At 43.2% G+C, this 25,319-nt stretch overlaps 2 protein-coding genes across 2 annotated transcripts in view; both read left to right on the top strand.

The window, feature by feature from the left end:
• Nucleotides 1–9,893, top strand: part of LOC117652820 (E3 ubiquitin-protein ligase TRIM32-like) — a 28,188-nt gene extending 18,295 nt beyond the window's left edge. The window contains exons 4-8 of the mRNA XM_034397957.1: nucleotides 1,764–1,977; nucleotides 6,079–6,234; nucleotides 7,884–7,976; nucleotides 8,164–8,409; nucleotides 9,402–9,893. Coding sequence (XP_034253848.1) covers nucleotides 1,764–1,977; nucleotides 6,079–6,234; nucleotides 7,884–7,976; nucleotides 8,164–8,409; nucleotides 9,402–9,701 — 1,009 coding nt within the window. The 3' untranslated portion in view covers nucleotides 9,702–9,893. The remainder of the gene's footprint in view (nucleotides 1–1,763; nucleotides 1,978–6,078; nucleotides 6,235–7,883; nucleotides 7,977–8,163; nucleotides 8,410–9,401) is intronic.
• Nucleotides 9,894–11,165: 1,272 nt separating this feature from the next.
• LOC117652687 lies at nucleotides 11,166–25,227 on the top strand. The gene is made up of 4 exons (XM_034397777.1): nucleotides 11,166–11,310; nucleotides 19,043–19,204; nucleotides 22,130–22,300; nucleotides 25,063–25,227. Exons 1-4 carry the CDS (start codon nucleotides 11,224–11,226, stop codon nucleotides 25,225–25,227), a joined length of 585 nt encoding a protein of 194 aa, XP_034253668.1. The 5' UTR covers nucleotides 11,166–11,223.
• The last annotated feature ends 92 nt before the right edge of the window (nucleotides 25,228–25,319 follow it).

The raw sequence follows: 25,319 nt of genomic DNA, 5'->3' as shown, positions 1-25,319 counted from the left end.
TTCTCGCGATTCCAGTAGAAATTCAAATGGTTCACGGGCTCGCGGGTACGTACACTACAAACCTAACTGTCTACTAGGTACACACTTACAAATGCATGCTTGCAAGTACACATTTACAAACGCATGCTTGGCCAAGTACACACTTACAAATGCGTGCTTGCAGGTACACACTTACAAACGCATGCTTAACGCATGGAGTTATACGGCGCCAAGCATGCGCCAAGCGGTGTGTACTTGCAAGCATGCATTTGTAAGTGTGTACATAGTAGACAGCTATGTTTGCAGTGTATGGGTCGACAAGTATGAAAATCTGTGATGCGCATGACAGCGAGGTAGAGTCCTAAAGGCCCTAAAGGGGAGATCCGCGAACCGCGTCTTGACTTCTGACCGATTTCGGTGCTCATACTGACGAGCAAAATGTCCACCATGCGCTTCCGCTTCCGGCGTGCGTTTTTAAGATTCGTCTGGCAGAGCCTGAAAACATCTAAACAGTTTGCATCTGACGTTCAAGAACTGTTCAGTTGACTATTTTAGAGGAATGAGGAGCTTTTGAGGCCTGTTCCAAGCGCTGTCAAGTCCCTTGACCCCAAGATGCCCCAAGCAGACGACACAACATCAAAACAAACTATGAGGAATTACGCATAGCACTTTTTTAGAGTGTGAGAAGCAAAATCAGAACATTTTCCACGTTCGCGGATCTCCCCTTCAGGGCCTATAGGACTCTACGAGCTGGAAAGGAAGCCTGGTTCATCATTGGCCCCCTTTGGAAATTTGCGTCCTGTTCGTAACCCTGTCGCAACCGAAGTGAAGAAGGGGAAGACCTCGGCTGCCTCGGCGGTCTTCGGAACACTTCTGGCGCTAAGCAGAGTATCCGATGGTTCGCATGATCTAAGGGGATGTTGCATAATTTACACACAATTTTCACCTGATTCCCATGATTCCGAAACGATTCCCAAGATTCCCAACTGATTCCCAAGATTCCCGAGCGATTCCTAAATGATTCCGCCGATTCCCGCGATTCCTTTGCAATTCCCACGATTCCCGTGATTCCGCCTGATTCCACCTGATTCCACCGAGATTCCGACCAGCTTCCCGGCCATGTGTACACACGATTCCCGGGGTGGGTAACCCCTCGCATAAAAGCCTGAGAAATAGTCAAAATTTTCAAAAGTGTGACGGTTTCTGTGATGTAAATCTTTATATTAGAATGGACTATGGAACCATGCATCTTTATATTAGAATGGACTATGGAACCATGTTTACTGGGTTCTCCGAAACGAGGTGGAATTCGGAGGCTATTCAAGTGGAGCTGAGGCCTAAGTTCTGTATTAATACATTTTTTGAGTTACCTCTTTGTTCCAACTAAATTGAGGGAGTTACATTGAGTTAATTCTTTTTACTCTAGATTCATTAAGACACAAGTTTAGTCATCTCCTTTCGCCATTTTGAGTAACGGAGTCATGTGAACTTCGGTTGAGTTACCGCCATTTCCCGATGAAATTCAGACCGTAAAAGGGGTCAAGTTGAGTTCAATCTATTTCCCATGTGGATTTTCTCATAGACCGCTAGGAATTATGTCAAATAATTTGGTGTCATGATGCAAACCATCCTGAAGCACAGTAATAAAATAAAACACATTTTAGAGATAAGTCAAATTATTCCCTTCTTCCGCTTCCTGGATCTGCATTTTTGTTCTCTTTTGGCCTTACCCCAATCGCGCTGTGAAATGCATGTCAGATCGTGAGAAAAAATCCCTTGCGCAGCCGAGAATTTGACAAGCAGAGCGTGGACTTCGTTCAGGGCGCCCGCCGGTGCGAGGTGACGGTCATCGGGGAGCATGGCCGAACTTGGCGAGGTACCTTTACCCTGGAGGACGACCTTGAAGAAAGCAGCGACCTGCGACTCGTTCTGGCCATGGTCTCGACCATGCAGCGTGCCCGACTGCTGGTCCCTGTGGAAGAGACGCAAGGGGACGAGGTAAGTGAGTAGGCCACCTTTAAGTCGGGCAGCTTCGCCAAAACTGGCAACCGTGCACTGAGAAAACCTTACAAACTATTTTGGGCCTTACAAAACAAATTAGTTTGTATAACAAAGTATTTTGAGCATACGTAAGCTAACAAAGAAAATACTTCGTAATTTACGAACTACTTCTTCGTATAACAAAGTATTTTAGTTTGTTATATGTATGCTCAAAATACTTCGTAAGGTTTTAAGATTGTGATGGGAAGGGGTCTCGCTGTGATTGGCTCCCGCAGTCGTGATTTCTGAATCCACATTGTGGATTATTCACTCAGATTCCAAACTCTATGAGTATAGCGCAATGCAGCTGAGAGATCGCTCCATACGTGCACTGCAATGCCATGGCCATATTGCACCTTACGTGCAATGCGTCTTGAAAATGCCCTATGCTACAGCATGGGAATGGGAAGGCATTGCACTTCATGGAGCGCCTCGGCCCAGCGCCAGCTCCAACTTGGAGCTGGCTCTAGTTTCCCCCTCCACCTTCCCCAGGCATGCCGCTACGTAGTATGAAAAATGAAACGCACCGTATTACGGTGTAAAGTTTGTGATGCCGCACCAAGGAGCAGACGACGAACAAAATAGGGTTAATGGATGGAGTTAGAATAAAATCGAACGACACTTTGAATGTTTGCACGGTTGGTCAGGCAAAGCACCAATGCTGTCTCGTTAACAAAATAATGACAGTGATTACTCAAATCACAACATTACAGTTTCTGAGGTGAAAATTTATTTTTACGTCAGTCAACTTTGGAACGAAATTTGTCCATTCCATCTTCTCTCTTTGGTGTCTTCACTCACTGACGAAGGGATTCGGGATTCGGGAGGGCTTTAAAGCCGCGCCCTGTTCACAGTCCAGCGTTCAAAGTAAACCAAGTTACGTTGGCCTAGACAGAAAGTGGCGGGAAGGGTGACGAATTCAACTGCGTGCGGACGACGCTGCTTTTCAAAATGCGTTCTTCAAACTAAATATCGGGTGACACGTCGCTATTAGTACTGCGCCTGCTTCCTGTAAAATAAACCTACATTTATAACCCACCCTGATCACCCGGGGATCCTCCGAAACAGTGAAATGTTGGGAGGTGAGAATCTGACACACTCGTCGACAGCGCCGGGCAAACTTGCAGTGGATGTCCCGTATGGCCAAAAGGGTCGAACTCAACAGTACCTTTACGCTGTTACTCTTGAACGGTTGGCGACATCGACTTGAAATTTTAGAGCGTGAAAGATCTTCAAAAACTAAGGAAATTTGAAACTAACTACTACTTTACAGTCCATTGGACAGAAAATACGGATCGCGCAAATTTGGAGCTGATTTGACTTTTAAACGGCCGTATCTCGGCCAAATTTGGGCCGATCTGGGTGGGTGAAACGTTAATCGCTTTCTAAAAATACCCTCTCATTGAAGGCGGCGACAAAAATAATGCCGGGTACGAATCTCTAATTTTGAATCTCGCCGTCCCGGGTATTCGAACACCGGTCCGGACGACGTCAGGTACCCATTCCTCGCACCCTTCTACGACATTTTCTTCCCATGGACTTCCCTGTCCGGCGAACAGGAACGAGGCTAGACGGCCTTACAAGGTCAAACTCCTCTAATTTACGGACGCTCCCCGAGGCGCAGGGGCACAGATACGGTAAAACACTACGGGATCAAATTTGTTTAAAATTTAATTTCCGAAAGATAAGCATTAGCACAATATCTCACTAGATGCATCGTTTGTAAAATATGGCTTTCCCAAAAAGTGCATTTTTTCACATCATTTTGACCCGACTTATAAACGGCCATATCTGAGCCAAATTTTGGCCGATCGGGGTGGGTGAAACGTCAATCTATTTCTTAAAATGCCATCTTTGCGATGGTGATGACAAAAATAATGCCGCTTGCGAATCTTTTATTTTGAATCTCGCCGTCCCGGGTATTCGAACACCGGTCCGGACGACGACAGGTTTCCATTCCTCGTACCCTTCTACGACATTTTGTTCCCATGGACTTCCCCCCTCCGCCTGACAGGAACGGAGCTAGAAGGTCTTATTGAGTCGAACGAACGCCAACGCCCGAGGCAATGTTGGTTGAGGCAGGGAATCAAACTTGTTGAAAATCCGATCTCCGATAGAAAAGCTCTAGCATGATGTTTTACCAGATGCATCGTTTGTTAAATATAGCTTCAACAAAATGAGGACAGAAAGATTCTATACATAGCCTTTTTTCAGGCGCACCATGGAAGGGTTCATTTAGTGATGTTTTAAGAATATTTTGTCAGCAAACAGCTTTGGGACGGCTGGTTCTCAGAAAATAAGCTTTATGGATTAAACAGTTTTTTTTTTGTAAAACAATATCTGACTATTTACATGAACTATATTTTTCTGGTTCTAATTTGAGGATTGAGGAGAAACGGAGCTGGTCATGGCGTGGCTGTTTTGTGTTCTGTTGGTTTCGCTCGTGCTATTAAATTAACTGTGTTTAATAGCCAATACATTTGTTTCAATATTTTAGTTCATCTTAGTGAGATGTGTGAATAATCCTGTTCATTGAATTTTCCTGAACAAGATACCACCAAGGCATCTCATCGTATTAACATGGTTCTATTCAGGAATATTATTGTTTATTAAGAAACATCTTTTTTTGTTTAAAAAAGAATAGCTACAGGCAGTTTAGCATAATCAAGCGACTACTTCCCCAAACTGAGCAGTCTTTCAGTTTAGGTCATTGGTCGAAAGACCTCGACCCAAGTGTAAACAGATATACTTTTTGAGATTGTACGAACCTGCAAGAAATGAAAATTTAAGAATTCAGTAAGATGATAATCTTGCAGCATGAATATAGAAGAAAGACAGCGATTCAGATAGAATCATGATATAATAAATAAGCAAATAAGTTTTTGTTTTCAACTTCACAACACCAGAAAAGAGCAAAATGTTTTCACAGTGCTGTCAAAACTATTCTAAGATCCACTGCAGATTTTATTCATTTCATTTTCACAGCATCTTTTCCCAACCCCTGAACTACATGACAACAAATTTCCACCCGACTCTGTCTTGACACACATGAACATGATGCTGTTTTTGGCTACAACTTGATTTCTCATACTCAGACCATATCCTACGACATCCCCCCCACCACCACATCTCGAGCCAGCACCAAGTTGGAGCTGGTGCTGGGCCGAGGCGCTCCACTTCATGTGCAAAGCTCTTGCATTGCACCAATTGACACTACACTTACAGCGTTTGGACTCTCAGTGTTGGCAATATAGCCAACCTCAGAAACGTGAAAGTAGGATTATTACTCTCAGATCAGTACTCGCCTTAATTCCCACGTAAATATATGCAGCTATAAGAATAACGCGTTCGTGGGAGTGTGCTCGTGTACACTGTTCACTGTTGAGTTTGCAGAGTGTACTATAACCTCGGAGTTCATTCATTTTATTTTGGATGGATAGAAAAGAGGTCGATAAAGTTTGTAGGCTGTGTATGATTGCCTGACAGCCTCTTATCTTGAAAGCACGGTTAAGTCCCAGTACGGTTCGCAAAGGCTTCTTCTCGGCGAAAACGGAGTTTGTTGTTTTTTTAGTGGGTTGCAACTTTACGCTGGAAGCCTTCCGGAATCTTACAGTGAATTATCAACTGACCAAATTGACTTTACTTTAGAAATGGATTCTTCTCAAGAAGATAACACAAATGTGATTTCATACGTCATGTATTTGGTTGCGGAATAAGAAAGTATCTACATCTACAACCGTGCTAAATTTCCTTATTGATAAAAAATACATCGAATTTTGGCACGTTTCAAGCCCTTCTACATCCTTTATTTCTCATCCTAGCCTATGACATATTTTGTAATTTTTTTGTATGTTTAGTGGAGACGTATCTTTTTCTATGAAATAAGGGCAATTCGGTCAGTTTTAAAAAAAAAATCAGCCGTATTTTCCCAGGACTCTCCTGGGAAACAGAGTCCGTTTTCGTATCGTAGTGTCCTCAGCGGCACTCATAGAATTTGATTTGTCGCAAGATATTCAGATTGCTGTGCCCTAACCCTTGCATTGTACCATCTCTGCGCAGGTAGTTAAGCCCTCCATAGTGTCGGCTACACAGACATCAGATTCTGAAAGTTCTGGTTCAGAGTCATCAGATGCTGAAGGGTCTGATACTGAGTCCGAAGAGGAGCAGAAAGAGGAAACTGAGGGCTCCAGTGCGGCTGGAGTAGAAGACGGCGAGGTATGCGACCATATTTACCATTATTTCTGGATTCTCCCGCGGTTAGCGCCCGTTCCTATAAGCATAAATTTGCCTACAAAATGAACCACGGGGGTAAATATCGGATGAAAAATGCTACTAGATATTTAGTATCGAACAAGAAAAATGCATTCAATGGAAAATTTGTGAAAAATGACCTTTTTCTACCAGCGTTTTTGGCCCGATATTAACCCCCGTGGTTCATTTTGTAGGCAATTTTGCTCTTTTTTATGCACTTTACCGATTGAAACAAAGTTGAAAACTTTGGCTGAAATCGTGCGCGCAGTGACACCATGTGTGATTTTGCAGACCTTTTTTACGTCCCTCATATAAGTGCCTCCCCTTACGCTAAAACAAAATTTTTTTTTTTGAAATTGTTGCAAAAAGTTTGATCTTTTACATGGTTACTGCCGATTGTCTCTAGCATTCATGGAAGTCTTTTTAATTCAGGTGCTAACAGAAAATTCGAAAAAAATTGAAAACGCGTAGAGTCCGTATTTCTATGGTTCATTTTTGGAGTTACCTCTTTTTTCCAACTAGTGATGGGGAGTCAAGTTGAGTTGATTCCTTTTACATAAGATTCATGAAGACACAAGTTGAGTTTTCTCGTTTTGCCATTTTGTGCAATTGAATCATGTGGGCTTCGGTTGAGCTGAGCTACCTCCATTTTCCAATATAATTTAGACCGTAAAAGGGGTCAAGTTGAGGTACTTCCATTTTTCATGTGGATTTTCTCCTAAACTGTTCGAAATTGGGTCAAACAATTTAGTGTAGTGATGCAAACCATCCTGAGGTACAATAATAAGACGAAAACTCAATTTGGAGATATGTCGAATTATTCCCTTCTTCCGCTTCTTGGATCACATTTTCAGTGCGCTTAGTGCTCCTCTCTGGCAGATGCTATTTATTCAGTGGGCACATGTGCTCGAATTAACCATAACAACACCTTAGATTCTGTACAACAGATCTTACACGGCAAAAACCGGTGAAAACGGTCCCTGTTTCTCAGGAACTCCCTGGAAATCGCTTCTGTCTTGTGCTAATGCTTCTTGCAAAAACTAGAAACCGTTTTTTTTTTTTTTTCGTTTAGCAAATCTTAGTACGTTTGGAAAATTTTTCAAGCTGGTTCTATATTTTTATTCAAAGGTTCATACATTCATATCTGGTGTGATAATGTCGGGCGGGGATGTATATTATATGTTGAGGCCATTTTAAAGATAAGAGGGTTCAGAGCCTGAGGCAATTTGGCTTGGAATTTTCCCGGGTTGCTGTCATTTGAAACCAAGAGTATATGCTTACTTTCAGGAACTACCTCAACGATTAGATTTGTGCACTCGCAGATTTGCCATGAGATTTTGTGCTGTATTGTATTGAATTTCGTCTTAAGAAATTCGCCAAGACGAAATTGATAATAATGTTTCAATCCTTCATATAACTCTATTGATGCCCATAATCGTCAATGTCAACAATTACATGTTGATTGAAGGATGAGAGTGTAGAACCCTTTTATTGTGTGTGCCACTTACGTGTTTGCCTGAATATTGGAAAACTAATGTACCCGGACTTGTACTGCCTTGTATATCGGTGATTCACGATGTGCACTGATCTTTCTTGTTTTCGTATTCTTTCAGTTTGTACCTCTGCATGGTCAGGCGAAAGAAACTCAGTACGGGCGCGCTGGAGACGATGACGCCCGTGGTCTTTTCACACCACTTGACCCCCCTGTGAGTATGTCCCTTAATCTTTCCAGGTGATAATTTTTTTTGTCCGAAACCAAGAAATCTTCTTTGTCGTTTGTTAACATCTTTTGAAGCTCTAATTTTCTGCGGACAACGGCCAAAATGGACGCTTGCTTCTAGGAGTGATGCCTTTCCAGCAAAAACTTATGTATTTCTTTTCTTTTGAACCCAGTTGACCTATCTTAAAGTATGGCACTCTCACTGCTATACCTCCGATTTGCTGAAGATTTTGCGTTGCCATGGATCGACGCTGGAGCAACTGACCCTATGCAATGTGTTGACGGGTGTCCTTGATCCGGTCTTCGCTATGCCACGACTGAGGACTCTGAAATTGAAAGGCTGGAAGGGCAGCGCGACGTGTCTGACAAGACTCCGCCCACCGAGCAATGTGCTCCGCCTGAACCAACTGACTGTGACGGTGAGTCAGTCTTTCCACCGAAAATGCATCGGCGTGACTTCGTGTCGTTTCAAGGATGTGATTAAAATGTCCCACCTGAAGGATACTGTAAAGTGAAACTAGCACGTCTTAGAAATATTTGTCCCAGGAAGTTCATTTTGTGGTCCAAATTCAAACGCTATTAGATGAATTTATTCCCAAAGTTAGGGGCCCCAACTCCTTTTAGTTTCTGAGTTATGGAGGTTCACGTAAACTTCTAGTCGCTTCTCCCAAATTCTTCTCACGACAAAGGATTGGCTACCCAGTCTTCAGATTCTGGCAACTATATCTATTATTGCATAGAAAAAAGATAGCGTTGGCAGATTTGAAAATATCAGTCCAGAAGAGGCTGATTTTACCAAGCATATTTTTATTTTTCTTCAAATTTTAAAGATTTTTCCCCTTTTTGGTCATGTTTTCGGTTCTTCAGAAAAAGGGCAACGCTATCTTTTTCCAATTGTAAAATAGATATAATTGTCAGAACCTGAAGACTGGGTAGCCAATTCATTGTCGTGAGGAGAATTTGGGAGAACACTGGTAGAACTAAAGCGTAAATCTATGCCTGAGTCAAGCATATAGTTAAGTTGAAGATGTTACGCCTGAAATGAAGCAAACTCGGGAAATCTCCGCATGCAGTTAGATAGGAGGAATCTTGGCCGATGACCCTGTTATGTTTGATTTCAAGCGTAAACTGATACGCTTGAAAATAGAGGGTAATACTACGCTTTAGTTTTGCCAGTGAAACGACTGAAAGTTCAAGTGAACCTCCATAACTCAGAAACTAATAGGAGTTGGGGCCCTACTCTTACGTGTGAGTTCATGCAATAGAAAGGAACTTTTACCCATAAATTGAGACATCTGACACAAGTGTTTCAAAAATGCCAAATAGCCACTTTTGCCGTGTCCGCTCATAATACTTCAAAAGGTTTCGAGCGTTGTGTCTTGTATCAGTCATCACGTTTTGCTGCTTCCAGGGATTCTGGATCGGCCCGGAAGGCATCGCGGCCATCCTCCGCGTCGTCGGGGTGGCGCGCCATCTTGTCCTGGAATGGTCCGTCAACAACCCCGCGAGCCACCTCGCCGCAGTCTTCCAGGATTGGGCTCGACGGGCCGCGTCCTCGTCGCCGCGTTCTATCAAGCTGGAGCGCGACAGCGAGGGGTGCCGCAGCCTGGAGCGCTGTGAGGCTCAGTGCGCAGCCATTCGCCAGATCGCCCCGGGAGTGGACGTGTGGTGCGAGGTCCACGACCCGAACCACGTCCTGACCAATGTGTAGGGTTTGTTTGGACAGGCCTGGCTCTCGAGCGAGTTCACTGATCCTTCAGATCGTGCCTCGTTGTCCTTCTCTTGTCGTTCATCTCTGTTTTCAAACCTACAAATTTTTTTGAAATGATTAATCAATGGCATTTTTATGGGTATTTTGAGAAATTACCTCTTTGCATGTGAATAAACTGCATTTGTCAAATAACGTGTGTCTATGATACTCTTTTCAGGCTTTGGACCCTTCCCCAGGTTCGTTCGTTCAACTCTTTCCACGAACTGTTATTCCAAACGCTCTACCGTTGCTCAAAGGGTGCAATTACTACATTTAATTGCCCTACAACCCAACTGTCTAGTAAATAAGGACACACTTGCAAATGCGTGCCTTCAAGTACACACAAAACGCACGCTTGGCCTAGTACACTCTCATAAATGCATGCTTGATAAGTCAACACTTAACACCTTCGCGCCGAAGCCTAACCTAACCTGCGGCGTGAAGGTGTAATGCATGCTTGGCGCTGTATAGCTTCATGCTAAGAAGGCATTTGTGAGTGAGTACTTGGCCAAGCATGCGTTTGTGAGAGTGTACTTGCAAGCATGCATTTGTGAGTACTTAGAAGACAGTTAGGTTTGTAGTGTATGTAAATGTCCCATGTTCAGGTGGAAGGAAACACAATATGCTGGTTAAAATTAAAAAAAATTTAACAGTATTTTTTTTTACAAAATAATATCTTAAAATCGGTTGCAGGTAACGAAAGATCTGTCACGAAAAGCGTCAGAGATATGTTCCGATTCTGTCAGGAGTCAAAACCAACTTATGTAGGAAAAAAGTTATTCCTAACGCACGCCTATCCTTTCTGAGCACACATCTCCAAGCAATTCAGAATAAGGTATAATTGCGTCTGGAAATTAAATGCCAACTCAGAATCCAGGTCGTCAGCCATCCCTTGGCTACTATTCGCTCTGGGCCCTGCACTCCCAATTTTCTACTAAGAAATGCCCTGCAGTCATAATTTTAAGCTTATTCACAGAACCTTTCGAATCAAACCTATCATAATACGTAGAAATTTGTTCGTTACGAAGAATTTGGTCATAAGTTACTGGGAACTCTTCACTATAGGTGCTGCGCCGTCATAATACTGAGCTTTTCGTTAGTACAACGAAGAAACAGCTCAGTAGGATCTTGGGAGTATGCCAGAAGTGTTTACATTCCCTCGGAGTTCAGAGATTCTTTTCACACCAGGATGGAGGCGCTGTGATCGGGTTAACCCCGCGCAGTTTGAAACTGTTCAATGTGCCCCACTCTCCACTACGCGTCAAAGATACTGTACTAAATACGACACAGTTGAGTTCACAGAGGGTACCCTTTCACACGCGACTACACTGGCGGCACGAATGAGTCTATTTTTTTTTATCAGCCCAGCTCAGCAACTGTATTCTATCGTTTGCTTTACGTCATCGCCTCTCTGCGCCAGACCACCTTTGCCTCGGCTCGGACACGCGCCTCCGTGCCAGGGCCACGGCACCGCGACACATCCATGCCGCCGCTCGCTGCGCTGCTGTTGCCCCCTTTCTTCCTCCTCAACCCGGATCTCGTCTGCAGCAAAACCATCAACACTTTTGCTGTTAGTTGCTCAGGGTTCCCGGTCATTTTTCCCAAACGGTTTTTCCCAATTACTTTTTGTTCCAAATTTTTCTTTTCCGAATAAATTTTTCCAAATTCTGATTTTCGAAAAGTACAGTTTCCCAGATTAAAGTTTTCCAAAATTGAGTTTTCCAATAAAAAGTTTTCCAATAACAACATTTGTCAAATTTTCAAATTTTATTTCCAAAAGTTGTAACGCGGAGTGACTCTGACTGACGGACGCTGATTACAGCTGGAAGTGGTGTCCAACGGTTCGCAGGAAGTCGACCACGTTCTCGTATGTGTGGAGGTCTTGCACAGTAGTCCTGATGCGCCGTTGAAGATCTTGCCACTTCTTCTTGGGAGCGTTCTTTATCTTCCTTCCTAGTCGCATCTCGGTCAGCACAGTCTCGGTGTCTCCTTGCTCTTTCTGCAGCTCATGGAGACAAGAGTAGAGGGACGGATGCTTCTTTCCAATAACCAACTGGTTTTTTCGTCAGTATTTTACTGGGGTTTGTAGACATTACCGTTTATTTCAGGAGCCCTTACCTGGAACCGATTGTGCCATCCCTCGCTCAAATTGTTGGTGCGGTGTTCGTCCGCCAGGGTGGCCTCGTGCGCGTTCCAGTCCTCCAGAGCGTAACGCGGCGCAGCTGGTGCCCTCCTCCTGACTCCACGGCCTCGAGGACCACGAAGATACGTCTCGTCGAAGTAGCGGAATACTGGACCAGCCGCTTGGGGAGACACTCGTTCCAGCTCAACAAACGCGTCTATCACCCTGTCAGTCGGCAAGAATGCTAGGCCTAGCATAGAGTGCACAGCATTCTTGATAGAGCGGTCTTCTGCATCATTATACTGCTCCTGGAGCCCAACACTCTGCACCTTTCGGTAGGTTGATTGTCCCAGATGGAAGAAGCACAAGCGAATAACTGCATCAGGAAATACCGCTCGGAGTGCATTTATAATGGCCAATTCAAAGTCGGACGTTATTTTACTTGGCGATGTTGCACGTATCCTGAACCTTGCTGCAACTGATTTCACCTTGTCCAGTACTTTGATTTAATTCTCCTGCGTCTTGTTGGAGAGTAAGGCATACACAAGTGGCAGAGCAACAGAGGTATCAGGATCCGCAGCATCGGCTCCCGACCGTACCACCAGCCCAAGAATTGTAAAAATTTGAAGGAAAATGTGGGGCGCTGTTTTAAGGGGGCTCATACATGTTAAAAGCACTTTTAAAAAAAAAAAAATTTGATGTAGACGGATTAAGATTTTACAATTTCTGTGTTAAAATCCTTTTAGATAATTTAGTAAGCTTCATTTTGGCTTAAGGGAAAGTGACTTTGGACATTTTTTGGAGATTTAGTCGAAACGTTTAAAATTTTGCTTCTCGTAAGATTTTGTTCGCATACTTGCTCAGATCTGTGGGGAAAAAATCAGGGAGACTCATCCCCAGTAGTGTCATAGAATTGACTAGAATGGGCTTTATATCTGCAATAGTTTTCAAGAAAAAAAATATAAACAATTTTTTTGTTTAAAAATTTGTGTAAAAAATTGTTAAAAAAATTGTTTTTATTTTTTTCTTGAAAACTATTGCAGATATAAAGCCCATTCTAGTCAATTCTATGACACTACTGGGGATGAGTCTCCCTGATTTTTTCCCCACAGATCTGAGCAAGTATGCGAACAAAATCTTACGAGAAGCAAAATTTTAAACGTTTCGACTAAATCTCCAAAAAATGTCCAAAGTCACTTTCCCTTAAGCCAAAATGAAGCTTACTAAATTATCTAAAAGGATTTTAACACAGAAATTGTAAAATCTTAATCCGTCTACATCAAATTTTTTTTTTTTTTAAAGTGCTTTTAACATGTATGAGCCCCCTTAAATGTTCCATCAACAAACCAGAGTGCACATTTGAATAGGATTTCAAGGTTTCTCCTAGTGCTGAATACTATGACTCTGTTTTCATCGTCAGCTTCCTCATCGTCGTCCTCGTACGAGTCGTACATAACAAATTGCTCAACAGCAAGAGTGGATTCCTACAAAAATAAAATTAATTGTCCAGTTCTACTTGTCACATGACGTACACACCAATGCCAACACATACCTGTCGGGGATTTCCCTCAATTCAGCCAAGGTCAGGGGGTTACTGGGCTGGTCACGGGCCCGCTCCCTCCGCTCGCATGCTCTTCTTGAGGTTCTCCCTCTCGGGGAGCTGGCTGAGCACGCCCTCTGAGCATTTTGGTAATTCCGTACGCAAAATTTGCGCAGGTGGTAGCTCAGGGTGGTCACTTGCAATTCTCTTTAGGTTGGTAACCACTCTCTCGGCCTCCACCTCCTCTCGGTTGGGAGCATGGACGTGGTCCTTCTCCTTGAGGACCTCGATGGCCCCGTTGACGTAGCGTGTCACAGCCGTGGCCTTGCACTCACCCTTCTTGTGGCATGCCCAGTATGTATTGGCTTTCCTGCTGTCACGGCGGTGGTAAATGAAGCCTTTGTATAGCAGTTTTTTGCCTCCCTTTCTTGACGTTATTATAGTAGCAGCCTCGTCGTCAGCCATGGCACCCCGCGTCAACAACGGTCAACAATCGGCATTGGCGCCAGGGTAGTTTACCGGCAGTGCCAACTTTGAAATATTCCTCCGCCCTCTAGGAAAGCTTGAGCAGGTACATAAAACGTGCTGCCAACCAAAATTTGACCAGTGGGAAATTTGGATTGGAAATTCAAAAATTGGAGAAAATGGAATTTGGAAAATACTGGGCGTTGGGAGTTTTGAATTTGGAATTTTATTTTTGGGAATTTTTTGGGGGGGAAAAATGGGCGGGAACGGTTGCTCAGTGTGGAGAACTCCGCACTTCCTGGTGCGGAATAATCCTACAAACTCAACAGTGTACTTTCCCCAGGAACTTGGCATCACGTTCAAACGAATGTGACAAATTGTAACCTTCCTTAGAGCATTATGTCACGTTCACTTTTGTGAGTTGCACTTTGATGTGAGGATACGCCTAACACACACAACGTATCCCTCGATCAATTTTTTAAAATCACAATTCGACTTCAAAAAATAACTTCTGCAACAAAAATTTAAAAACAATTTTAGACGGGGTTCTTTTCCTACCCGACGTCCTATTGCCCGAAAAAAGGCCATTGTGTAGTGCTTGTGCAACACAGTACGTATCCGGCGAGGCGGCATGTTGCGACACCAGTAGAACCGCAACTGCCAGTTCTGAAAAGTTTCAAAGCGGCGAAAAATCTTGCCTAGAAACCAGCAGGTGTAATTTCCATTCCACATTTAACTCGCATGTTGAGTGTCTTTGCCGACAAGAGGTTTATAGAAAATTTTCGCCGCGAAACACTACAAAAATTCCGTACTTTTGGACAGAAAATGTACAAACGAAAAATGGTACGGAAGTACGGAAAAAATACAGAACGTCCGTACTTGTCCCCTAAGAACTCATGTAATCGGGTACGGAAAAATAGTACGGAAGTACGGAAGGTCCTGGCGAATTGTTAACCAGACATGCTCTGTACTTTTTCTCGCAGTGTAGCACGTTTCTTTTAACGTGTGCTAATAATAGATTATGGTAGAGTGTGTACTGAGGTCATTCTAGCACAATTGTTCAGTTGTGACAAAATGTTACAATTTAAGGTGAGGTGTGGGTGAAAATGGAAACTTCCATACCACTTGGCTGTGGTGGTTGAAACTTTAGGGCGTTAAAGTACTAGGTAGGAAACTATTACACACCACATTTCATCCAAAGCTACCCATCCATTTAGCCACAGTAGGCTTTTTTCATTGAAATTAAGCGTTAAGTAGAAAAATCAGCCACGCAAAGTTTTTTGACAGAATGATCTGAAATTTGTTTTGGAGTTACCTAAACCCTTATACTTCAATGTAACAGCGATATTTGCATTTTTGGCTGAGCGATAGCGAAGCCTGTTACTCAGGTGGGGTTGAAAAATTTTTCCTGTCTGCGTGCGTGTGTGTGTGTGTGTGTGTGTGTGTCCGCGCTACTCCTCCTGAACGGCTCGGCCGATCTCGGTGAGATTTTGCACACTTTTTGGGTATGTCCTTGGCTCAGCACACGCGAAATTTCACTATCCTAGCTCAACTGGTTCGGTTTTTATAGCCGAAAAACACCTAAAAACGGCGAAAAATCGAGTTTTCTGCAGGCAGATCACTTCTGTCTTGAAGAAAGGGGGGTCTGGGGGGCGGGGCGGGGCCCCCCAGCCTCGACAAGTTAAAAAGTCAGGCCAATGCAGCCTTGGGCACGAAATCAAATGCTGTTTTGACCTTCAATCACGCAAATTGGTGTGCGGATGCCTGGAAAAGAAACCTAGCCTGCTGAAGGCAGGCAAGCGCCGCAGGCCAAGGTAGGTGTAACGCCAGGCTCGGATTGTCGAAACTGGCGCAGCATCGCGAAGCCTGTTACGACAAGACACGGTCTGGCGTACACCTACCTTGTATTTTTTGTTTTGACTGAGCAAACTTCACAATTTTTTAAATGGTAGAAATAAGTTTTTTTCTCCATTTTTTTGCCACTTTAAGGGGGGACCCTGGTGAAACTTTCAAGTAGGCTTCAAAATAATCCCAGGAAGTTGAAACTTTGCTTAATTATTAGGTTCATTATGGTGAGTTCCCAAAACAAAATTCAATCCAAAATGTTGAACGGTCTATGAGAAAAGTGGCTTTTTAGTGTTTTTTAGAGCGTTGGGGAAAAATCTTCCTGCGTCTTTCATTAGGACGGAAAGTCTTGAAATTTTTTTTGGGTTATCCTAAAGATGTATAGAAGAGATTTTAGTGACGGAATTTTCAAACTCAACTTCTGTCCTGAGATATGAGTTTTCAAATTTCAACATTTAAAAAAAAAGTGATTTTTTTCCCTTTTTTCAAACTTTTAGGTGTGTTTTAAAAAAAGGGGGGCTGATATCAAGATTCCGTCACTAAAATTTGTTGACAAGTCATCAATGATTAGAGTCCATGCAAGACGACTCATGTAGGTGTCAACCAGGAACGCAGGAAGTCTTTCTACGACAAAATTTTTTGTCGACTGAGCAATAAGCTGTGAAGTTGAGCGTAGAAGCCAACGACAACTGATCTCAATGTTATTTCCTTCCAAATGATAAAGAAACTACCCACTTAGCTTACAGGTGTTCAACATGTTGAATCTGAAACCTTCTATGCACATTTTTATCTATGAACTTTGAAAATACAGTTTGTTGGAATTTTGGCGATTTTTTCACCAGGGTCCCCCCTTAAGGTAAACGATTCAAGAAAGTGGATAGCTATTTGAAATAACTCGAGATCTCTGTTACATTGTCACATGGACCACAAAGAACTACTCCAAGAAGTATGGTCAGTATAAAACAAAACTGTATGCGTGGCTAGTTGACGGAGTGGAAAAAAAATTTCTTCCACACTTGTCGGAAGGGTTGGGTGACCAGAAAAGGCGCATGCATACATCAGTCCATGTTAGATGAACCACTCACTTAGGGGTTCATAACACAGACCTTTAGGACATGCTGTCGGTAATAGAAGAATATTTTACTTTAAAATAACAAGTGGATTAAATTTATCATCTAAATCAATTCTGGTGCAAATTTTCACCCACACCTCACCTTAATGTTCCTGGCCTTTGGTGACCAAACGACTCGTTCTAGAGAGAAACGGTTAACTTGAAGTGCTTCTCGCGCACTCTAAATGTTGTACAGTGAAGATTCTCCATATTATGGTGAAAATGTTCCCTATTATGGTGGTGCAGCTGACTTCATAACATACCATTGAGAATTCACTGTGCCTTATAGATATTTTGACGAATTTCGTTGGTATTATGGTGAAAATCTCCACCATAATATGTTGGTGCAGCCTTTCACCGTAAGACATTTACAGTGCGCTTCGAAATGATCCACTGTTGGGTTTGGAACTTAACTGAGGAGCATTCACCTTAGGTGAACGCACTCTGGAGGCCACGTCATGACGTGACCTCCAGAACGTTCAAAATGTAAACTCCGGTCTCCACAACACTCAAGTGTGTGTACACCAGAAGCAAACTTACTCGCTGCTGGACGTAGAAGACAGCAGAGACATATTCAGTGTTCCTCTCCGCTCGTGCATCTCTCTCTCGTAGCGTTCGCGGCGTTCCTCCTCCGCACGCACTCGGGCAGCTGACCTTGCCTCGCGGGTCGCCAAGGTTCGATCAACGCCAGCCATGGTGCCAGGCCTTCCCTTCTGCCTCTGCAGTATCAAAACCTGCTTGTCCTCCTCATTTTTGATTGTGTTCAGCGCTCTGCCGTGCGCCACATCATTCATTGTCTCCTTGAATTTGTTCTCCTTGCTGCGCTGGTTCATACACTGCAAACCTAACTGTCTACTAAGTACACACTTACAAATGCGTGCTTGCAAGTACACACTTACGAACGCATGCTTGGCCAAGTACACACTTACAAATGCATGCTTGCAAGTACACACTTACAAACGCATGCTTGGCGCCGTATAACTCCATGCGTCAAGCATGCGTTTGTAAGTGTGTACTTGCAAGCATGCATTTGTAAGTGTGTACTTGGCCAAGCATGCGTTTGTAAGTGTGTACTTGCAAGCACACATTTGTAAGTGTGTACTTAGTAGACAGTTAGGTTTACAGTGTACTGTCACGAGTATGGAGGCGTTTAAGGTTCTGCCACTCATGGTACAGCACCTCAAGTTTCGCAGCACAACGCTTTAGTTCTTGTGTAGGGATGCGGGCACGTTCATAGAATTCTATGACTTCACGAATAACAGAACTGAGAGGGAATAAAACGTACGGGAATTAAGTTCATTCTCTGGCCAATAATAACTAGGCAGGGGGCATTCGTTAGGGCAGTGTATGTACCTGGCATCCTCTTTGAGGGTTCTTGTAGCATGTGGCCCCTTTCTGAAAAACAAAAGCCGGCCCAAAACTTGGCCTTTGGATGGCAATTTAAACCCTGTCAAAGGAGCATCCCGCTCCGGCACCAGGAAAACCGGATCGCCACTTCTAGTTTTGACCGCCGTTTCCCGCCAATGCGCCTTTGCCGCCTTTCTAACGTTCTGTTTGCAACAATAGGTACTGGCTGGTGCGATCGTGGTGTTGCCAACTTGAAACGGAGAGATTTACCGCGGTGCCTAAATAATCCCGTCTCAGCCTCAAAAATTAGAAGTTGTACCTAAATCAACGATTTGTCGATAAACGTGACGTTTTACGAAACAAATAGTCAGAACTCAAACTGTTTTGCGTACGATTCTGCGTCGAACAGTGAAAACCGCGTCGCGATATGACAACTTTGAGTTTTTGTACAACTTTGGAACACCTTGAACGGTGGCGTTGAACACACTTCAGACAGCACAAAAAGATATTTTCTCGCTTTATTTTACTCAATGAATAGGTCAGAGTGCGCAGAAACGTCTATTGGTGACTTTAGGCCATGTAAACCGAAAATGTTCAATTTCGTTCAACTTTTAACGGCCCAGGACTAGCACTAAATATTGCCCGATTTTGATGAAATTTGAAATGTAGCCTCCTGACACCAAATGGAAACAGAAAATCGGCCCCACTTGGAGCATGTTTCTTTCTGGCACTAATGTGGGGATTTAGTCCGAATCCGATACAAATCAAGGTACATGGCCGCAGGGTTGCCCTTACCCACGACACCAAACTCACCATTACATGTGAACTTTTGCCGGTGCTGTTCCATTGTACTGCATGGTTCTCTTTCGCAGGGTCCGTACATCTCGTACACGACCAGATTCGACCCATGTCCGTCCGACGGCACTTTCGCAATAAACCTGCGTCCAAGTCACTTTCATCCAGCGAGGCCTTTCGAGAGGCAAACTGTCTCCGGCAATTTCACTATTTTGAGTCCCTTTGATGAAACGTATTGGGTATAGTATGATGATATGTAAGGTGCACAATTACAACGCCCAAATGGATGTTTACGAAAATACAGAAGCAACATTACTTAAATAACTACACTGTTATTTAACGAATGTGACGTCACATTCGTTAGAATGCAAATTTTGTTGCATTCGTTTGAATGTGATGTCACATTCGTTTGAATGTGATGTCACATTCGTTTGAATGTGATGTCACATTCGTTTGAATGTGATGTCACATTCGTTTGAATGTTGATCCACGCTTAAACGAATGTGACACCCGCATCAGACGGCCGGCTGATGGCCGAGTCACGTTCAAACGAATGTGACATCGTATTCGAACGAACGTGACAAATTTCACATTCAAACGAATGTGATGTCACATTCGTTGAATAACAGTGTATTTCTATCCTAACGCTTAGCCAGGGACCCTCCTCAGCTTTACTGTTAATACCAAAGCATAGTAGTATTCGCCCTTCTTTTCAAGCGTTATCACTTGACGCTTGAAATCAAGCGTGAAATCGGCTCAGATTTCCCCTATCTAAGTGCATGATGAAATTCCTAGTTTGAGATTCATTTCAATCATAACGTCTTAGAGTAACATTATGCTTGACAAGCACTCAGTAAGGCTCAACTGATCCAGGAAGCGGAAGAAGGGAATAACTTGACTTATCTCCAAATTGAGTTTTTATCTTATAATTGTGCCTTAGAATGGTTTAGATCATTACACCAAATGATTTGACTTAATTCCTAGCAGTTACGGAGAAAATCCACATTGAAAAAGGATAAAACTCAACTTAACCCCTTTTATGCTCTAAATTTAGCGGAAAATAGAAACAACTCAACCGAAGTCCACATGACTCCGTTTAAAATATTTCCAATAGAAGATAACTCAACTTGTATTTTAATGAATCTAGTGTAAAAAGAATCAAGTCAACTTAAGCTCCCTTCATTTTAAAAACTGAAATGGAAAAAAGAGCTAGGTCCAAAAAATACACCTGAGTAACAAACACTTTATGCTGACTAAAGTTCCACTTGACTTGTCTCCAAATTCCACTCCCACTCTACAAAAAATGTCCTGTCAACGCCGTTAATTTATTACCAATGTTTGCTGTTATGCAATTCACGGCGTTTGCTGTGAACTAGCTCACGGCGTTCACTGTGATCTGGCCACAGTAAACGCCGTGAATTCGAGCCTGATTTGCAGTACTTCGGTGCTTAGCGGCGTCAAACTCACAGTGTTTACTGGGGACCAGATCACAGTGAACACCGCGAACAAGATCACAGTGAATCCCGAGAGCAGATCACAGTAAACGCTGTGAATTGACCTACAGTGAAAACTGGTAATAAATTAACGGCATTTACAGGACATTTTTGGTAGAGTGCCGTTTAGGAAATACAAGTTAAGATGTCTCTGTTTTCCATTTCAACGGAAAGTGATAAGTCACAGAAACCCTCTACAGAGTGATCTGACACTTCTGATGTTTTTCTCAAAATTTAACTTTTGCCTTTTGAACTTGTTATCATCTACAAAATTCATTTGGTTTGTTTAAGTTTTCCCTGCTTACAGTTTTTTCTTTTTCCTGATAAATGGCCAAAATGGACTTATCCCCTTCTTCCGCTTCCTGGATCAACTTTTACCAGTGTTACCTCGAAGGCACCGTAACATCATGGTAGCCGTACTATAACCCGTTATTAGCTTGTTGGATGCAGCATAGCAGCACCGTCTATTGTCCTCATTTACTGAACTGCAGTACAGCCGTTTCAAAAATAGGCTGTTTTGCCCTAGAATTGTGGGTTAGCACTTTAGAAAGCTATCCGCGGATCAAGCCTCGTAAGGGAGAGTGGGGTAATTCCGGACACGGGGTAATTCCGGACACTTCGATTTTCACTGGGTTTGAATGAAGATAACTCAAAAGCCCGCCTAACAGAGGAAGATAATCAGTTTAAAAGGAGAATTCCAAATCGCTAAAGTAGGAGGTCAAACCGTTTGCCTGTGGTCGCTTCCCGAAATTTGAGTACCATCAAAAAAAGGCAAAAGCTGCATCTTTCCCTCGTATTTCCATGTACTTATCGTACCTTACCGTCAAGTTCAGTCCCATGACTAAAATTTTATCATATTTAATGGTCATTGGACTTTACTTTGGCGTTTCGGGAGTGCTCGTATGGCTCGCCGTTTTCTTACAGTTGAACATCAAAGGTTTTCACTACCTGTGGGGTAAATCCGGACAATAAGGGTTATTTTCTTCAATTTCCCGCATAATGTTAAGGTAGTGGGTTCAAAATTGTGGACATGCATCCCCACCGTTAAGAAGGATAAAGAAAGAACGAAAAATAGCATTGCAGCTATGTTTAAGAGCTTTACTCAAGACAGTGTTGTCAATTTAGGGGTTTTGATAGAAATTATTCCTTATAATATGCTTTGAGTAATAATCAAACACTTCACTTCGCAGCAAATGTCCTTAAACGCCTTCTAGGGGCATGCCTCACATCAAAACAAGCGAAAGTAAGCTCGAGTAGTGTCAAATTTTAAGGTCGTCCGGCATTGCCCCATAGGTCGTCCGGAATTACCCCAGCCTGGGGCAATTCCGGACACGTGCAGGGCTTTTGTTAGGCGCCTATATCTCCCTAACCGTTGCTGAGATTTGGCTTTCATGTATACCGTTTTGAAGGTAAAGGTCCATACTTTACTCTCCTGTCATAACATTTAACCCAAGAAGCATATTCAAGCTCAAAGACCAAAAAGAAAAAAAGCGTCCGGAATTACCCCACTCTCCCTTACAATTATTGGCAAACTGCTGTGAGGTTGACTACTGTCCCTTTATCTTATTTACCTAAATCGGACGGCCACAATCACGCTCGTCTAAATCGGCAAGGGCATTCGATATTTTAAGTGGGTATTGTGTTTCACGCTTCCTTCTATTCTCTCTGCAGCTTCGCGTCGATATGGCGGGCCGGTCCAACAACCAGTGGAAGGAAAACGCGTTCATCTTTAACTTTCCTCGGGGAGCCTGTTCAACTCTGCGGGACCACCTGCCAGACTTCTTCGCCATGATCGCGCAAGGCAACCCTACCAAAAATGTATCCTGCCCGTTGGAGGCCAGCGTAATTATTTACTTCACACTTATTCGATTTGCGTCATTCTGTTTACACACTAATTCCTTGTGGGCTTTTCACTGCTTAATTGTGCATGCCCAGATATACCTGCGTTAGGTGTGCATTCTATAATGTATCACTGTACATTTTACGCAGGAAGATGCATGAAATGTACAGAGTGTTGCTTAAGGGGGCAGTCCCGACCCTGGACCCTTTTTTAAGGGGGTTTTCCTGCCTCTTTTGATGATAATTTTTTTTTTAAATATACCTCTTAGAGACAAACGGTAAAAACCAAATAAAACGGAATTTTTACAACATTTTTTTAAAAAAATTGTTTTGTCTCAAGTTGTAAGGGCGTTATAGGAAATACAACAAAAGCCGACAAAACATACAAAATTTCACTGCGCAAAATTTTCCTCTGGAAGTTCCTAATTTTTTGGCAATCGGTTTGCGACATCTTAAAGATAAAAAAATCCTGTTTACTTCAGCCTACAATCGTCCATGGAGCCCAAGAAAAACATTTTTTTAAAAAGGTAACCAAAAACCTATGCAAACTTCAGTATTGTTTTAATAAAGGTTTCCCTTGGGCTACATGGACGATTGTAGGGTAAGGTAAAGAGGGTTTTTCATCTTCAAGGTGCCTCAAACCGATTGCCAAAGAGTTAAGAACTTCCGGAGGAAAGTGTCGCGCAGTGAAATTTTCTATGTTTTGTCGGCTTTTGTTGCATTCCCCGCAACTCCCTTAAAGACAAAACAAAACAATTTTTTTTTAAAATGTTGTCAAAATTTCGTTTTTTCAATTGGTTTTTACCGTTTGTCTCTAAGAGGTATATATAAAAAAATTATCGTCATCAAAAGAGGAGGAAAACCCCTTAAAAAGGGTACAGGGACGAGACTGCCTCCTTAATAATACACACCTTGATTAGGTTTGCGTTTGAAGTGCCAAGCTTCTACTAGTCAGAGGACTGGGAGGGAAGGTCTTTGAAGTCGATGCTGAGCTTTACAGTACTGAGGGTGGGTTTCCTTATGTCTTGTACCGTCAACGGGGGTAACTTGGGACACTTTTTCACGTTTTTTGAACGCCAGAGGCAAGATTCTCAACCCAGACCAATGGATCCCAACTATGTTAAAGTTTGACCCTTTCCCCATGATTTCATGCTTGTCTGGTTCATTTGCATCTATTATTTCGTTTCCCAGCGGTCTCGAAAGAGTGTCCCAAGTTACCCCATGACCAAGGGTAACTTGGGACAGTAGGTAATTAGCTACATTCCCATGCATCTATTGATGTTAATGGACGAAATAAATTTTAGTCACAACATTTAGACTAATAATTCAAGCCTAGGAACTATTGCAGGACCGATAATGGACTATATCAAGGGCTCTTCGTGGAACTCTCTTTTCTACTGGTATTATCCAAGGATTTTCTGAAAATTTCAAAATATTGATTACCAGAAGACAAAACTGCAGAGCAAGGCATCTCTTTCCATCATCAGCGTAAAATCCGAAGTTAAAGTTATGTCAGGGACCGGGTCAGTCAACTCCTAGAAGGCTAGGACTGCTGGAAACATGAGGAAAAAACTGTCCCAAGTTACCCCGTATAATTTCGATTTTTGATAAATTGAAGTCTGGACGGAAGATGGGAAAACTTTAATCAACGCCCTTTTGCGAACGTTGTTGTCTGTGTATGATCTAACAACCCAGAGAGACTAATCGGCCAAATCTGCATTTCACTCCTTGCACTAGGGTCAACTTGTCAATGATTGACATATTTTGTCAAAAACCCTATGTAGTTTCCCGTTTCTCAAATACTAATTGTGATGTTATGCACCTCTTCCACCTTTCCGCGCATGGCCTGAGGCCTCTGAAACAAAACCCTGCCGCGGGATTGACGCTAGGAACCCCCGTCACTGAATGGCAGCACCAACAAGCTGTACAGGGCAGTCTGTCCCAAGTTACCCCCGTTGACGGCAAAGCTCAGCGTATTCGGCTTAACCCATAAATCTTGGACTACTTGACCTGGAAAAAAGAAAGGTACCCTTGCAGTAAACTGAAGGCATGCCCACGGAGCGAGGCGGGGGAAGACATTTTTGGCCCGTCCCGTTTATTTTTTGTAAAAAAAAATGACGGAGGGACGGGTATATAGTATGATCCCTGCTGTGCGTCCGTTCGTCCGTTCGTTCGTTCGTTCGTTCGTCCGAGGACTTCCCGTGGTCTGATCTTGACCAAATTTGGTATGCAGCCTCCTTGGGTGACCCTAAGAACCGCCCGGTGGCAGCAAATCCGATCCGAGCCCCGGGGGCGCTGCTGCAGGTGCATCATGGTCTACATGGGGTCGAGGAGGATCTCGGCAACGGATGCAGCTAGGAGGGCATGTAGGGGTATTTTTGGAATCTGGGCGACGAGAAAAAACCAATGGTGCCAGTTTCAAGAGAATCGGAGAAGTTTGGACCCGGGTTCAAATCCCAGTGGGGTATATTTTGAACATTCTTTTTACTCGAGTATTTCCATTGTTTCTGATGTGTTAGAGGGCGCTGATGACGAAAATAACATTTATTTTAACCCCAGACTCAGGTTCAAATCCTGTCAGGGATAAACATAGGCGAAATTTGCACATTCCCTGATGAACGGGACGGGCCAAAGTTGCCGATGTATTTTGCTACTTTTCCTGTTATTAACGTTGAAAATACCCGATTAAGCTTTTAGGTCAAGCTGACACAGATATTGCAGTTCCAGAACAGTGCGTGACTAAATACGACCTTTCTTCTACTTAGGGTACCCACGAAGTCAAAAACGAACCAACGTCATGGGTTTTTCCCAAATTCAAGACTATGCCGTACGGGCGCTTCAAGTTTACTCTCCGAGTGGGCGATGACACGAATCGAGCACCACGCTTTTGCACAGCGGTGGACATGACGAATATTCCAAGACCGGCCTAGCACGTCGCCAACTCCTGAGAGGGATCAAGGTTCTTCGTCGACCTATTAAATCTTAGACAGCGAGCTGTGGATGTTTCGTTGACTACAGAGTT

This window comes from Thrips palmi, unplaced genomic scaffold (genome assembly GCF_012932325.1).
Source record: "Thrips palmi isolate BJ-2018 unplaced genomic scaffold, TpBJ-2018v1 HiC_scaffold_7, whole genome shotgun sequence".
Classification (NCBI taxonomy): Eukaryota; Metazoa; Arthropoda; class Insecta; order Thysanoptera; family Thripidae; genus Thrips; species Thrips palmi.
Note: the sequence above shows the minus strand (reverse complement) of the source record. Positions and strands in the feature narration are given on the sequence as shown.

Bases quoted from the DNA above. Each gene is read 5' to 3' on its own strand.
- LOC117652687 (XM_034397777.1), top strand. From the start codon at position 11,224: ATGCCGCCGCTCGCTGCGCTGCTGTTGCCCCCTTTCTTCCTCCTCAAC. The intron at 19,205-22,129 runs GTATAGTATGAT...TTCTCTCTGCAG, and splicing joins CCTTTGATGAAACGTATTGG to CTTCGCGTCGATATGGCGGG. The intron at 22,301-25,062 runs GTAATTATTTAC...TCTTCTACTTAG, and splicing joins CCTGCCCGTTGGAGGCCAGC to GGTACCCACGAAGTCAAAAA.